The sequence below is a fragment of the Gordionus sp. m RMFG-2023 genome, chromosome 1 (assembly GCF_954871325.1).
Source record: "Gordionus sp. m RMFG-2023 chromosome 1, tfGorSpeb1-WG-v2, whole genome shotgun sequence".
NCBI classification, from domain to species: Eukaryota; Metazoa; Nematomorpha; class Gordioida; order Chordodea; family Parachordodidae; genus Gordionus; species Gordionus sp. m RMFG-2023.
Genome location: NC_088775.1, coordinates 61,087,529 through 61,101,923, shown reverse-complemented (window position 1 = coordinate 61,101,923; position 14,395 = coordinate 61,087,529). Strand labels below are relative to the sequence as shown.

General features: G+C 25.1%; 1 protein-coding gene across 1 annotated transcript in view; it reads left to right on the top strand.

Annotated features, from left to right (window-relative positions):
• LOC135928136 (solute carrier family 2, facilitated glucose transporter member 1-like) overlaps nucleotides 1-11,698 on the top strand; it is a 32,249-nt gene extending 20,551 nt beyond the window's left edge. Inside the window, exons 5-8 of the mRNA XM_065464502.1 lie at nucleotides 3,687-3,874; nucleotides 3,925-4,219; nucleotides 4,272-4,399; nucleotides 11,462-11,698. Of these exons, the coding sequence (XP_065320574.1) occupies nucleotides 3,687-3,874; nucleotides 3,925-4,219; nucleotides 4,272-4,399; nucleotides 11,462-11,698 (848 nt within the window). The remainder of the gene's footprint in view (nucleotides 1-3,686; nucleotides 3,875-3,924; nucleotides 4,220-4,271; nucleotides 4,400-11,461) is intronic.
• Nucleotides 11,699-14,395: the final 2,697 nt, after the last annotated feature.

Here is a 14,395-nt window from a genome sequence, read left to right as displayed (position 1 = left end):
AACTCAATGATTAATATATTGATAAAGCTGAGTTCCTTGTGCGCGATTATTATAAAATAAGAAGTTCGAAGGAAAGGATAGGATAGCGAAAAAGTGTATTTCAATAACAAATTTCATAAACCAGATCTAAGTTAATTAATCATTATATAAATTTTTTAAGGTTAAAAGAAAATTACAAACTATGTGAATTAAAAAAATATTATTCAAATAATATAATTATAAAAAAATGATTCAAAATAAATTAGTCATTATTAGCAATTATCGCGATATTAAATTCTCTATAATATTTTCGCGATTATTGATTCGCGATTAAAGTTTCGCGGTATTGTATTCGCTTTAAAGGTTTCGCGGTAAAGATTTCGCTATAAAATTTTCGCGATTATTGATTCGCGATAAAAATTTCCCGGTAATGTATTCGCTTAAAATGTTTCGCGATAAAAGTTTCGCGGTAATGTATTCGCATTAAAGGTTTCGCGATAAAGGTTTCTCTCTAAAAAATTCGCGATATTTGTTTCGCGATATTGCATTCGCGGAATAGTACTCGCTATTATGTATTCGCGATAAAAGTTACACTATAAAAACCATTCGCGATAAACACGCGATAAAAGTTTCGCGAAAAAGTGTTTCGCGATAAATGTTTCGCTGAATTGACATGGAACTTTAGTATTCATCTCACTCCTCTTTTTTTTTTTTTTAAATTGCTATCTCTTGTGAACTCGATCGCTTTGTTATTTTGAAAAAAATTTTAGCTTCGCCACACAGCTACATATTAAAATATGTTTTCCAGCACTTGCATTTTCTCTTTTTTAATTTATACTCAACACTATTTTATTTCGCAATATTATTCTACACTTTCGCCGCTACATTAGTTTTCACACTCGTTAATTTAAGATTCTCGCTTTTAATTTATAAGGCTCCTACACAAATTAATTACCTTAGCGCATTATTATACCGTTCTCTTTATTCACCAACGCACTATCTTTGAAATTTCTAAATATTTGTCTCGCACGATGATTTTCATTATTTTATATTCATCACACAAAAAGATATTACGTTCATTTCTAAATTCGAAACCAATAATTCCACTCTCATTACATCCCTCGTCATTGATTTCACAAATATATATTTATCTTTTCTCTATTAATATAAATCTCTCCCACAATTGTATTTCACTTTCGCTTTTTGCGCTTTCAATTTATTTCGTTCTCTCCATTTTAATTCAAAAACATTTGTACACTGTATTTTCAATAATTATGTATTAATAACTCAAAAATTTCAACAATACTTTTTTTAAACCCAAATTTCATATTTTTTTTTTCAATACCTTTACAACAATAAACTAACCACACTATAACTTTCCCATATCTCTAGGTAAAATTCACTGCTTTAATATATATTAATGCAACGCTATCACATTCCCCGTAAGTTTCGGTCATGGCATCATTATGATAATTATATACAATAAAAAAAACTACCGTTATTGTGAAAATTATATACTATAAATTCTACTAGTAGTACAACGCCATTTTATAACTCTAACAATTAACCAACACAACTCTAAAACTAAAATTAATAAATTTTCAACTCCAAATTTTATTGATAAAATATATTAAAAAAAATAAAAAGTCATAAAAGTCATGATAATGATAAAATTTAATCCCTTTTATACTTTCTTGGGATAAAGAGATCACGAGTTCCACACGTGATATATAAAATCAGGTGAATATTAATAAATTTGATAAATATTAAACAAAATAATTTTTAAAAATAAATAGTTTTAAATAATAATATGACAAAGATCTCATCTTATAATATATTATTTTTTATAATTTTATTTATATTATTATATATATATAGGAAGTTTTGTATATAATATTTAAGTTTTCAAGTAACAAGTAGTGTTACTTCCTGAATAGCCATTAAGTTCTTTTTTCACAAGGTAACGAGTAACGGTAATGCGTTTCTTTAATTACGTAATGAGTAACGACTTTCTTTTTGAAGTAACATTTACGCACTAATTATTACCATTAATAAAAATTTGATGATATTTCTATTCTTACATATTATATTTTATGCTAAAAACTTAAAAGTTTTTCTGTATTTTTTCTCAACTAAAAAATTAAAATTAAATTTAATTTACAAAAATAATAATATTCCAAAGATTTACATTAAAACAGTTGTAAATTGAATTTTTTTATAAAAAGACAAAATAAAATAAAGAACAATTTGATATTATTTTAATTTTGCATTTCTTTGCTTCGATTGCCACAGCTACATACAGGGTTTCCAGCTTAACATTTTTAAATTAGTGGATAAAGTTTGCAGATCTTGGACGGGTGAAGAGATAGGGCTTATTTGCCCCTTTTTTTTATAGTTGTTACTTTATTATACTTTACAAAATCAGTAGTATTTTATTTATTATATAGAGCTTATTAAAGCGTTTTTTTGCATTTTATTTTAAATAATATATTATATGATGGATATCTAGAATTAAAGCGATTTTTGTTAAAAGGAATATTTCGCGATAAAATATCATATTTTCTAAAAAAATATCAAATAAGCAATATTGGGTAGATGTCTTGCCTTATCTATAAGGCTGTGTCCTAAATATCAAAAAATTGCATAAAAATTGCATCTCGCAATTTGTGCGAATCTAGCGAAAAAAAAATATAAGCCATTTTTAATTGAATTTTGAAAATTTTTATTTAAAAGTAATACTTATTAATTTTACTTGAATTTAAATTAGTACAAAACATTTTTTGCTACCCTCCAAAGTTTAAGAAAAATGTCGTGCTCGTATATCGTGTTATTGGTTAAAACATATTTATCATTATAATTTAAATATTTAACTTCTAATAGAAAGAGAGCACCGTTCCTATATTTTTTTATTGATAATTTCTTTTTAGTTAACATTAAACAAATCTACTATTTCTAAATTTAATATTTATAATTTAATATTTATAATTTAATTATGATTAAATGTAAAAAAAAATTTAATGTCGGAGAATTTTTAAGATATTAGGAGATTTTCGGTAGAGAAGTTCTGTGCGTGTTGTGGAAAAAATTACGGGAGCCTAAAGCTGATGGGTGGGGGTGAGGGACGAGACCCGACAACTCTGGCATATATGGTTTATAATATATACAAAAAAAAATGCAACTTTTAAATGGCATGGAATCTCAGAAGTATACATCCCGAATGAAGCGCATATGATCCCTAGCTCGATTCCCAGTTTGAATCAATATAGTTTTCTAAGAAAATATTTAGTAAATTTATCTTATTTTAAAAAATAATACAATTTGGCTAAAACGATTGAAGCGAAAAAAATTTAAAATACCAAATGGTTCAGCACAACTTTAGGTACCTTTCAACAATCCATTATTTATTTTTAAATTTTACAAAAGGTAGCTAACCAAATTTTGCAAAAATTTGAATAATATCGATATTCTCATGACCAAACTCCAAATTTATTGAGAGTTTAAATAAATAAGTTTGCTAATTTATGTAATAAGGATAAAATGCAGTCAATTCTTTTGCCGTTTATATTTTTCTTTTGTCATTCATTAAGGAAACTTATTCTCTTTTATGTTAGTAGTAGATATTTTTTTTAAATTATTTTTTACTTTTTGAGGGTAATCGAAGTTATTTTGAATATCATTTTATATATCTATATATTTTTAATATATAGCTCTTTATCGATTAAGAAATAGTAAAGAAATTGATGATGAAATCGAACAGATGAAAGTAGAATACGAGGATCAAGGAAGATTACCCAAGGTAACATGGGCAGATATGATTAAAAAGCAAGTTTATAGGAAACCGTTAATTATTGCAAGCGAAACTCACATCTCTCAACAACTCTCAGGAATAAGTGCTGTAATATTATATTTACAAATTATTATAATAAAATTATGTATTTCCTTAAGGTCATGTCATATTCAACAAGCCTTTTTTTAAAAGCGGATCTCCCTTATCAATCAGCAATCTATGCTACAATCGGTTTAGGAGTCCTTTATTTTCTTTTGTGCGGTCTATCTTCATTAGTAATCGAAAGGGCTGGCAGAAGAACCCTTTATTTAACAGGATTAGGTGGAATGTGGTTTAGCAGCATTTTTCTGACTATCATGTTAGTTTTGGGTAGTAAACCTGACAAATCTTGGGCATCATATCTGGCGATACTCTTTGTATTCACCTATGTAGGATTTTGTGCTATAGGACCAAGTTTATACGAAGTTTTTTTTGATATGCAAATAAATATTCTCATTTTTTATAGGCGTAATAGCTTGGTTTATAGCCACCGAACTTTTTACACAAGCAGCAAGACCTCATGGGTGTAGTTTATCCGTGTGTTTTAATTGGCTTTCAAGCTTTATAGCCGTGCTGTTATTTCCAATATTATTAGTTATATTTTTATCATTTTAATTACACACATCAATCCGTTTTCAATGTTACTTCTTTCTTTTACCCAGGATCTGATTAAGGGTCATAGAATTTAAATGAACAGTCAATTTTTTTAACGTTATTTCTAGGTTTAAAGGAAGTTTACGAAAAAAGTTGGTTTTAGTCCAATAGTTAAGTATCTAGATATGATTCAAATATTACTGTCTAATATACAGAAACATGGTATTTAAAGGGTTGAAAAAGATATAAACTTTAAAATAATTTTAAAAAAAATATTTAGATAAGAAGCTTTTAAAATATATTTTTCAAAATTGGAGATAATTGGCTTATTTTAAGAGTTAAGTAACATATATCAAAATATTTATATTGTATTAATTTTTCCCCTTTTCGAGTTTTAAGGCACTTCAAGAAATGTTACACGAGTTATATTTATTGTGTATATAATATTTGAAAAAATTAAAAAGTATCTTTACTGTATTTTTTTACAAATTAAATAGCTAACAATGTTAATATATTAAAGCTTATACAGATGATTTGATAATATTTGTTAAAATTTCAAGCTTGTTTTCAAAATTATTTATGCATTTTAAAAATATTTTTATTTAATAAAATCTAAGCTCTTTAATATTCGAATGGTTTAATCGTTTATCTAAATCATTTTTAAGTTATTCATTGGTTTTTTATATTAACAATGTTCTTCGTAATTCATATTATATTGTTCCTACTATTGATCATTTTTTAAAAGTTCATAATCTGATAATATCCTCTCCAAGTATCTATTTAGAGAGCAATCAACAATAATATCCGAATTTATATAACTAATTTTTTATTTCTGATAAATCTGAATTTCTAAAACTTATTGTAATCAAATGTCTCATATTTAAATATTTGATTCACTGGTATAAAATTATTATTAATAGGTAACACTGCAATAAAGCAAAATCAATTTTGTGAAATCTTGTTTAAAATAATCAGCTCTAATATAATATAGTGTTGTAAACGAACGTGTTCAAAACGAAGTTCGTTTTTGAAAAAAATGTTGAACGGCGTTCCTTTTATTTTTGACGAACTTTGAACGTAAAAACGTTCCTTTTTTTATGACGAACGCGTTCGAATTTAACGTTCGTTCAATTTAAAAACACTTTTTATTTTTATTTATTTGAAAAATTTATTAAGAAAAAAGTTTTATATTTTATAATCAGCTGTTTTTCACATTTCAATTTTTTTAACACATCATTATTATAGTTTATTAATCTGAATATTATTGTTTATATTTTAATTTAATAGAAGCATAAGTATGGATATTATTATTTCATCATCATCATCTGATTCTGAAAATTCAAAATCAGATGAATTAATATTACCATGGTCAAATATGATAAATATTTTACAGTAACATCCTATATTGAAGGAACTAATTCAATACTTAGCCAGTGTAATGTGCCCAAAAAGTATTATACCAGTGTCAAAATCTTCAAGTTCCAATTTAAAACGACATTTGCTTATATAATATTAATTATTTTATATAATATAATATAACTAAGTAAAATCATTAAATTTGAAGAAAAAAATGCATTTGGGCTATTTTAACCCAAACATAAATGATAGTTATTTTATGATTAAAAAAAATTAGTGACCTCAAATATGGTCAACCATTGATAGACGCAGTATTAAATGGGATTAATAAAAGGTATTATACATATCACTATCAAATTAATTACATATATTTTATTTTTTTAAAGATTTGAACATATATATGAAGATCAATATGTTATTTCTGCAATTATACATCCAGTATTCAAACTTCAATGGCCATGGATACAACTTCCACAGAACGAACCTATAAAAAATAAACTTATAGCTTTATTGAAAAAAATGCATTGAAAACCTAGAAATAATAATGCAAGAATTGTTAATTTCGAGATATCCTTTTTTTTGATGATGAAGTAGAGAAAGGTGGAGGAGGGTAACTTATCTCAATTTATTGAAGCAAATAACAAAACAATAAATGTTAATAAATTCCCCACGTTAAAAGTGGTGTTTATTAAATGTAATACCGCAATCCCCTCATCCGCCCTTGTAGATCGCGTTTTTAGTATAGCTAATGCTGCATTAACTGCCATTCGTTCCTGTCTATCAGTTGGAAATTTTGAAAAATAATTGTTATTAAAAATTATTAAGAAAAATTTTTTATAAATAAAAATATCTTTTTATTTGATAAATTATATTGTATTTATAATTATATTATCAATATAAAACTATATTATTATTTAAGGCTGTGTCCAAAGTATCAAAAAAATTTAATCGCACAATTTGCGCAAATCTAGCGAAAAAAAAAATATAAGCCATTTTTAATGGAAAATTAAAATTTTGGCCTAAATCATTTTTTGGTATTTATAGAAATTTGACTACATTTTAATTTTCCATTAAAAATGGCTTATATTTTTTTTTCGCTAGATTTGCGCAAATTGCGCGATTAAATTTTTTTGATACTTTGGACACAGCCTAATATGGCTAATATATTGTGTTAAAAAATATAAAACATTTATTTATATTAGATTAAATTAAAAAAAAAATTTATCATAAAATTTTGAATGAAAGGGAACGCGTTCGATTTTTGTCTATGAACTTAAACGCGAGCGCGTTTCATTTTTTTAGAAATGTTTACAGCACTACTATAATATATTAATATCCTTAAATAAAATATATGAATTAAATACTTCATTTCAAGGGAATTATCATTTTAAAATAAACCATAAATTGGAACTATAATAATAACAGTAGATCTTTATTAACTTTATTACAATGGTTTATTTCTTAATGAGTACAACAAATAAATTTGATGGTAAACATTATTATTTTGATATAAAATTTTGGTCTTAAATTTAAAAGTGGCTGCCCTAAAAAATAACTCAATAACGATATAATTTAATCAAATTTTAGGGTTTCTAGAAGTGTATGCCCTAATCATAAAATAAAAAATTTTAGTTAGCGAATTTTAAAGGATGGATCAAGTTATTATAGAAGAAAAATATATTGAATGAATTTTTCTAGATCTTCGCATCAAATAACACTTTAGCCCTAGGTATTCACATATTATAATTGCAAGGGTGTAGTAGCGGACTGAAGAGGAGGTGGGGAGAGGGAAGTTCAACCTTATGCCCAATTTTATCCGATTTTAACCGGTCTTCAACCGGGCTCCCTTTAATGGCTTATTCTTATTCTACATGGTTATTTCTTATTTTTTAGATGAAAACATGTATTAAGAAAAAGACTATTATGACCTGATAATCACATATGTTATTTTAAGAATTGCACATATAAAATCTAACGCAACCGTTTTTTAGGCAAAAATGGTAACTCATCTGTTAAATTTCTTCTTTGAGTGACAGTAACCATTAAATTATCAAATACGTGACCAACCCTGGTAATGTGCAATTATATTGATAAAGAATCTCATAGGCACTTATTAAGCATGATTCCACTTGTTATTGAACTTGGTTGGAATTATTATTACTGAAATTCATGTTGTATTTGTCACTGCATACTTTTTCAATTGTGAAACTTTCTTGCTTTTCAAAAATATCTTTCTTCGGATACAAATATTGCATATTCATTATAACTTTTTGTTTGCCAAAGTCCGTTTTTTCAATTTTATAATTTGATCATAGGATGAAATACTTCCAATCGATCTTTTTATACACATATTTTCATTCATCGCTGGACATCTTCCTTGAACAGAATACCTAATATTTAAAAAATTTCAAAAAAGTTATAGCTGATTTAACTATTTAAGCTTGCACATATTCTCAATCAAAGATTTAGCTATCGTAGAAGTTTAACCTAAAGCCATTTATTTACTGTATCGCAATTCTGCTGTCGGGAATAAGTTCTCACGTGCCCATAACCTTGTTTCACCTATTTTTTAGAGCCTGGCTTACTTTTGCCGGATGAATTATTTAAAAGGATAGTATTCATTCTTTTATTTAATTCACTAAGATAAGCGAAGATGTCTTGTGTACTATATATTTGCAAACTAAATCTTTAACTATCTAACTTCATTTTTTAAATTAATTTTTATCTGGAACAGCATTAATAACTTTTTTAATGCATATCTTTGACAATAAAGTGAATAGAGTACTTCTTCCTTTGAAATTTGATCTATGGGAAAGTTTCAGTCATTTTCTATTTTTTTTTCCTGAAAATAATAGCCTTCTCTAAATGATCTCTAAGCATTTAATTAATTTTTGATATAATTCGTATCGTCTAGTGAAATTCCTATTATTTAAATTTTCCTTTTCATTGCTAAATATTTATTGTGGTCTGATTATATTTAGAATAAGTTTTGTTCATCTAAAACTTTATTATCACAAATATTATATAAATTTTATATATAAAATTTATCAAAACTTGACATTCGAATCATATCTTTTTTGAAAGAATAAAAAAAAACCCATAAAATACAATATCTATTCCTTAATAAATCTCTTATTATGATATCTAAATAAGCATGATAAAAATAATTGTTAGTCTTTAGAATATATGAATATGATAAGAGAAAAATCATAATTCACATCTTCTTTTATGAAAAAAAGTATATAAATTTTAATCAGCCCGGCCTCCTTTTTTTCTAATCTACTATATCGACATTTTCTCGTGGTTTCGTGGGCAAATTTTCCACTTGATATGGCCAGTCCGCCTCTGCAAGGGTATATCAGCGTACTCAATTTAGGGGGGTGGATTTTCACTTCCTTACGATCGGTTTTCGTAAATATCATTTTAAAACTAATTTTAAAATATACTACCATGCTCACTCTATCCCCTAAAAATTAGTACGTCATTATAATTTTAAAAAAAATAACTAATTTATTAGAATAATGACTATAATTGAAATTTTCGAAAATCATTTCCAAAAAAACTGACAAGCCAAAATTATATTTAAAAAATGTAATCAGGCCAAAAGCTTATAAAAGACGAATCTAAAATACATAAAATTTATTGTAAAAAAGCCAACTACCCCACCCCCCTCCCTCCTTTAAAATTTTAAATACTCCTATTATTTTATTAGTATGAATAATAACAATTATAATAAAGATCTTTGATTTTTTTAAATATCAATATCTTTTTTAAAATAATTTATATTATGAGAAATTATCAAATGCAAAATAGAAATAAATATCTCTATACAGAGATGGGTTTCAACTTTTATTAAACATTATGTTTATTGCTGGAAAACTTTTAAATTTGTTGTTGTTTGCATTAAGTTTCTTTAACATATTCATTTATTTGATAAAGTATAAATGAATATTTAATATAATTTTTTAGATCAATAAAGTAACTATTGAAAATGATGCGCTGAACTTTTTGAGTAACGATCAGCAATGACGTTACTTTTCTATAGAAAGAAATAGCTAATTAATTTAATAGGTATTAGATTATATTAGGAGTAGTTTATCTAAAACACTACTTATTTAATATTTTTAAAAAACAATTTAATTAATATTTTAAAATGATGAATATAATTATTTTATTTATAACTTTTAGTCATATGGTGTCCTTTTTAAACATAGTGAGTACCTATAAATACGAATTTTTCGTTATTCAATTTGATTCGTATTCTACGAATAATAATAAAAAATTATTCTATTCAAATAAATATATTATTCGTCTATTAATATTTTAGCTTTCTTGCGGAATCTCTTATTTTTACTTTATTTCCACATCTATAAATCACTTTTTTAAATTATAATTATCTTAAGAATTAATTTTCGCGAATTGTTCAATATTTTTAGAATTCATATGATTGAGGAATTATTCAATTCGTATGAATAATACAATTATTTGATCCGAAAAACGAATAATTTGATTCGTATTTTTGTAGGTATCGGGACTAATTTCAAAAAATGTCTTTCCCATGTCTTATTAGAAAGTAAGGAAACTATGTTTTATAAAAAGGACACTATTTGAAAAAGATATTATGTGACTAGAAAATCTATATAATTTGAATAAATATAATGGGTGTTTTAAAAATAAATTTATTCAAATCATTTAGACTTTTGCATTCATTAATTTATTAAAACTTGAAATAGAAATAATGACATCTTATTCACAATCATAAATAAGTTTAAAAATAGTAATCTTAAAACAAGTTCCCAAAATTTAATCTGATGATAGATTCTATAACAATATTTTGCATTTATAGGTAAAAGAAACCAGGACACTAATATTCTGTTAATGACAAATATTTTCCCCTCTGATCTGCCTAATTTAAGAAAATTGGATATGGTTGAAGCTAAGGGAATAGGAAAATAAAATATATGCTAATTCATAGATTGGCTTATGAAAATGTATCTAATCATCATCAGTATCAACATTAAAAAAAATCATCCAATAAAAACATCTATCATTCTAAAATTTTTTGATGATATATATGTCGAAGATAGCCAGTTATAAATATGACTATATAACTAATTTTTTGCAATAAACTTTATTACATCTAAATGAGTTTCCTCCTTTAATACCCCCTTTTAATAAAATATAATACCTTAATCTTATCCAGTTCTCCAATTGAAACGACTTTGCTTAGCGAAGAATGTTTTTGGGTGAAAAATAATATTTTTTCTTAGGTGAAATTCTCTAAAAGATTGAATAAAATTATATATAATTAATCATTTCTAGGCATATTTTTTTTAGACCTTTATTACTTATGTAATGATATATTTATAAAAAATAGATATAGCTATAGAGCGCTTTCATAATTTTTGAGAAAATAGCTAATCAGTAGTTGAACTATTCCTTTAGGGAAAGTAGATAAAAAATTAATTATTTTTATTAAATTAACTTGAATTTTACTCAATATTTATAGAAATAAATTAATTATGTAAAGAGCGCCAAAATTATGTGACTTCTATTTAAAAATGGGCCAGAGCCAGTATTGGATCCTATAGTAATCAAGGAGCCATATGCTTTCATACTGCAGCCATTTTCAAAAATTATAATTTTTTATTTCACAATTATTTATATAATTATAAATCTATATCAAATTTTTGTATAATTAAACAGATGGAATTAAACAATTACGTTTTCCTAGTATTTACAGTGTTGTTGACATTATTCTGGCTTTACACCTATTTCTACCTGCCAGAGACTCAAGGTAGAACTTCAGATGAGCTCGCTCGTCTCTTCATGACTCCTCAAGAAAAGAGCAAAATTTATCAATTTTGGAAAAATTATCACTTCAAAAAAGGCAATAAAAATACTCCGCATCTGCACGACCACGATCATAAAACTCATTTTTAAATATCAATTAGAACCTTTGTATTTTTATTTTTAAATTAGCATATATCTTCATATTTTAAGGTTAATCATATTTTTTTTCAACATAAATTTCATAATATTTAAAAACTTAAGTATAACAAAAGAATGTTATGTTTTATAATCATAAAAATTATTTTATTTTATATCTTAATTTAAATATATGTTTTTGTTGTGTTTATATTTCAATTTTTTATTTTCTTATATAATTTTTTTATTTATTTTCTACCCGTTTAGATAAATTTAAATGTTAATTGATTATTCTTTTTAAAATATATATAGTTGATAATTGTGATAATAATATATAATAAATATTCCAATTTCAAAGATCTATTTCGCTCCTTAAATAAATATTTCAATTTTTTAATTATGTTCTATGAATTTTGTAAATTATCAAAAATACTCTTATTTTCTATAAATAATTCTACCCCAGGCAAAATTAATAAGTTGTGGAAAACAATGCACTCCAAAAAAGCAATAAAAATACTTCGCATCTTCACAACCATGATCATTAAGACTTGAATTAAATTTTCATCTTTGTAATAATAAAAAGAATCATTCTTTTTAAATTAATAATATTCTAGATATTATCTTCATTTTTTCTATTTTAATCAAATTTGTTTAATATATTAGTAAAGATCCAGCAAGGCCTGGCCCTGATCTTTAAAAAGGTTCAGCTTAGTCGTAATAAAATTGGGTACAAGTTGCCCGGCCCATAATTTTTAAGAAAAAATTTACAAATTTAATTATTCTAAGTTTTTTGCCTAGTCCGTATTTTTTTTAGTTTAAACCTCAAACCGGGACATGCAAATGAGGGCCATTCCATGGGAAATTTCTGTAAATAAACTTAGGTAACTTAAGTAGTGGCCAATTTTAGCATTCTAGCTCTTATATTTTTGGAGATATCAAGGGTCAAAGTATGAAAAATTACTTCTTTTTAAGCTTGTCGATTGTCATTAACTCACTGTGTGACAAATTTCGACGATTTTTTGGGAGAAACTAAAATAAACATGTTTTAAGACAGTTTTTTATGCATATTCTAAATCCGCTGTCAGTTTTTTTCTAGCACGTCAGGTTTTTTATTTATTTTAGGTTAAAGTGGCCAAAAAGGTCATCTTTAGCACTTTTAGAAGGTTTATAATTTCGGTTCTAATGATCCCTACAACTAAAAAAATATTTTAATTTTTGCAGCAAACCTTCCTTATTATTATTATACATTTTTTTTTATAAAATCCTTACTCAATTTTTAAACAACCTATATTTTTTAATTTACCTTTATTTATAAAATCTTTTTTAATATCATTTAATATATTTATTATAAAAAAAAATTTATGAAAGAAATTAAATGTTTATGAAAAATTAAGCGCGAAAAAAAATAATTCTTCTCCTTTCTTCCTACTCGTTATTTGGCATTATTATTTATTGCCCATACTACGGGTTCAAGGTACTTCATTGGAAAATCATATATTTTGATATAAATTGATTAAAAATACAAATATTCTTAAATACATCTAAAAAAGATAAATATTAATAAAAAATTACCAATTATTGCATTTTAAATGAATTTTGCCTCAAAAATGCACAATTCAAAAAGAGTACAAAGTAAAAAAGTGGGTACAGATATCTGATTTTGGTATAAATTGATCATAAATGCATAAAATATTACTAAATACAACTAAAAAAGATAAATATTACCTTAATTTTGCTTTAAAAATGCTTTATGCAGAGAAAATTCAATAAAAGTGTACAAATTAAAAAGTTCGAAAATATCTGTACCGACGTTTTTAATTTATAGATTTTGGTTGAATTTTCATGGCATGAAACATAATTAGAATTAATATAAAATCTTGAGCATATTTGAAGCAAAATTATATAAAATTTATTTTCTAAAGTTAATAATTTTTATAGTAATTTAAATTGAAAACTTAAGACCCCCAAAACGAAATTCTTTACCATTTTTCTCAAAAACCAATCGATAAAAAATTATAAAAATTAGTAAATTTATAAAGAAAATTTTCAGGGATTTTTATTTGATACTTTTTAAAATATATCCGTATAAAGACCTATATTTTACCATTTTTGAGATTTCGAAAAGTTGTCTTTATACAGTAATATTTTTAAAACTTGACGTGTAGGGAAAATTTGGAAAACGGATTCGAACTCAGCGTCAAATTCTGCACCAAAACTTGTTTTTATTTTCTTCTCCCATTTTTCTTGTCACACAGTGTTATAGATGTACTAATCTTTATCTTTATTTGCACGTTGGTCATAGACCTGCCCAAATGTGAGCGTACGTGAATTATATGAAGGCCCATCCTCCATATAATTATGCCGATTTCTTTACTCAAGGATACCAACAAACCTTGTAACCCAGATATGAAGTATATGAGGGGAACTACACCCAAGCCATATATATGTTTACAAATTTAATAATCTTATCTATATGAATCCCAGAATTGTATCATCAAATATGAATATAGAATTATTATAAAAATTAAATTTCATTTGACATTAATATATTGAAAGAATTAATGTTCATGTCAATTTGATTTCAATTTTCTTATTCTTCCAAAAATATTTCATTTCAATTTATAATAAACTATTTTTTTAAATAAAATTCTAATCAAATTATAGATTAATAAATAGTTTTTCTAATTAGTGATCTGCAAATCACGGCCCGGC